This window comes from Sinocyclocheilus grahami, unplaced genomic scaffold, assembly GCF_001515645.1.
Source record: "Sinocyclocheilus grahami isolate Dianchi unplaced genomic scaffold, SAMN03320097.WGS_v1.1 scaffold379.1, whole genome shotgun sequence".
In the NCBI taxonomy this organism is placed as follows: domain Eukaryota; kingdom Metazoa; phylum Chordata; class Actinopteri; order Cypriniformes; family Cyprinidae; genus Sinocyclocheilus; species Sinocyclocheilus grahami.
In genome coordinates, this window is record NW_015505558.1 from 196,899 (window position 1) to 198,963 (window position 2,065).

At 38.0% G+C, this 2,065-nt stretch overlaps 1 protein-coding gene across 1 annotated transcript in view; it reads right to left on the bottom strand.

Annotated features, from left to right (window-relative positions):
* Positions 1–1,502, bottom strand: part of LOC107549719 (cholecystokinin receptor type A-like) — a 9,153-nt gene extending 7,651 nt beyond the window's left edge. Inside the window, exons 1-2 of the mRNA XM_016230898.1 lie at positions 1,085–1,502; positions 450–701 (exon numbers count right to left, since the gene is read on the bottom strand). Of these exons, the coding sequence (XP_016086384.1) occupies positions 450–701; positions 1,085–1,262 (430 nt within the window). The 5' untranslated portion in view covers positions 1,263–1,502. The remainder of the gene's footprint in view (positions 1–449; positions 702–1,084) is intronic.
* Positions 1,503–2,065: the final 563 nt, after the last annotated feature.

Consider the following 2,065-nt stretch of genomic DNA (forward strand, 5'->3'; position numbering starts at 1 on the left):
TTACAAAAAGTACCCCACCAAATGGGCTAGTGATTTGACAGCGTTACCCGCCACAGCTGATTTTTACCTGCATTTGGCAGGTTGGCGGGTGTTAATTTCAAACCCTGATGATGACCATACCGGAGGGTTGTAACATTCTAGCAGTGAACTCAGAAAAATTTAAAAAATTTTAATATATATATATATATATATATATACAGTGGGTACGGAAAGAAACCTGCCTATTACAGGGACTACAGTTGTTACTTTAAAACTTCAGTCCCTTGGTATTAGACCCCAATCACAATACCAAACAAAACGATTCTGAAAAGAAAGTTTACAGTTGGACTAATTATAATAACAGGTATCTTTGCAGAAACTCGGGTTATGGTAATTTTTCAGAGAACCAACATATCATTTCCAAACACTGAGCTAGAGAAGTGTGAACTACAAATATCAAACTGACTCACCCATGAAGTACGTGGCCACTTTACACATGCCGGTGCCGAAGATGAAGTCCTTCATAAGGTTTGGGATGAGTGTGAAGGGCATGCAGAAGACACACAGCATCAGATCACTGACGGCCAGAGACAGCAGGAACAGGTTCGTGACCGTCCGCATGCGCCGGTTCCGCACCAGCACGGTGATGATGAGGCTGTTTCCTATGAAGCTCAGGAGGAAGATGAGCACATACAGACCGATCCGCACCGACTGGTTCATGTCTGACATACAAGTACCAAAGAAAGAAAGAAAGTGTTTTGAATGTATTGTAGAGATTCATTTAATCTCTTTTAATGGCCTTGCTTTGTTTTGTTCGAATGTTGTTCTAATTAGTATAACTGTAAAGCACTTTGGCCAACTTTAGGTTGTTTTCAACTGTGCTCTAGAAACAAATTGGCATTGTCATTATTTGACAAGATTTAACAAGCAAACTAGTGAACTTTTACTTAGAAATGCGAAGTTGTACAAGACCTGTCTAAACTCGTACAACTCGTTCTAGCTCATAAAATGTGTTTTGTTGGTAAGTTGATTCAGTGATGCAAAATATTTTTTTCCCTTATACAAGTTCATTCATATGCAATATAAAATGTAAGATGTCCTTTACCTTTTGGCTCGGACGTGCTGTTATTGTCATTTTTGCACTCCGACAAATTCTCGATTCCCAGTCCACATAAAATTGTATAAATATCAGTGGAATTGATGAGCATATCGTGAATTGTAAGTGTCTCCATATTTGCTTGTGGTTTCTGATGGATTCTCACTGTCCGTCGCAGTATAGACATAGATCTATCCAGATGAATGTCTCTTCATCTCTTGCAGGTAAAAGAACATTGCTCTGAGCTCTGCCATAATGCCAGAGAGCTGCACTCCATATTAAGACACATGCCTTTATCCCAATTCATAATTATGTATTCAAGACAAAACGGGGTTCTTTTGAGATGTTAAAATAAAAAAATAAATAACAAAATAAAATGGACAAAGTACGTAAAGTACATCCAATCCCGTATATCATCAAGCGTTCCTGCTCATGAGTTGTGAAGTGAAGTAATGCAGTTGATCAGTGTTGTCGTCTACAGAACGCAGACCCCGCCTTCACTTTCTTAATAGACACCTTCCATGAATAAGGTACAACCCATCCCCATCACATTTCCTAAAGCATTACAGCTTTTGTGGGTGTGTGTGTGTGTGTGTGTGTGTGTGTGTGTGTGTTTTGAACTGTTGTCTACCATAAAAATAATGTGCACATGATTATTCAGAAAATAATAGGCATGATTACTCAGAAATCATTCTAATATGCTGATTATTATTTATTACATGATGCCACTATTACATGATACATGCCACTAACTCTGTTTATTCTTTTACACAGAATTGAGCAACTATGACTTTACAACTGTTTTAAATAACATTTCTCTAAGCATTCTCTTCCATTTTACAAATGAAGTTGTTTGTGTGCTCTTGGTTCCTGATTTACTATCTTGACTGCAGTTTATCCTGACAGAGATTTTAAGGGCCTTTTTAGGGTAATTTACTGACCTCTCCAAAGCACTCAGCGCACTCACACATTTAATGCTTTATAGATTTG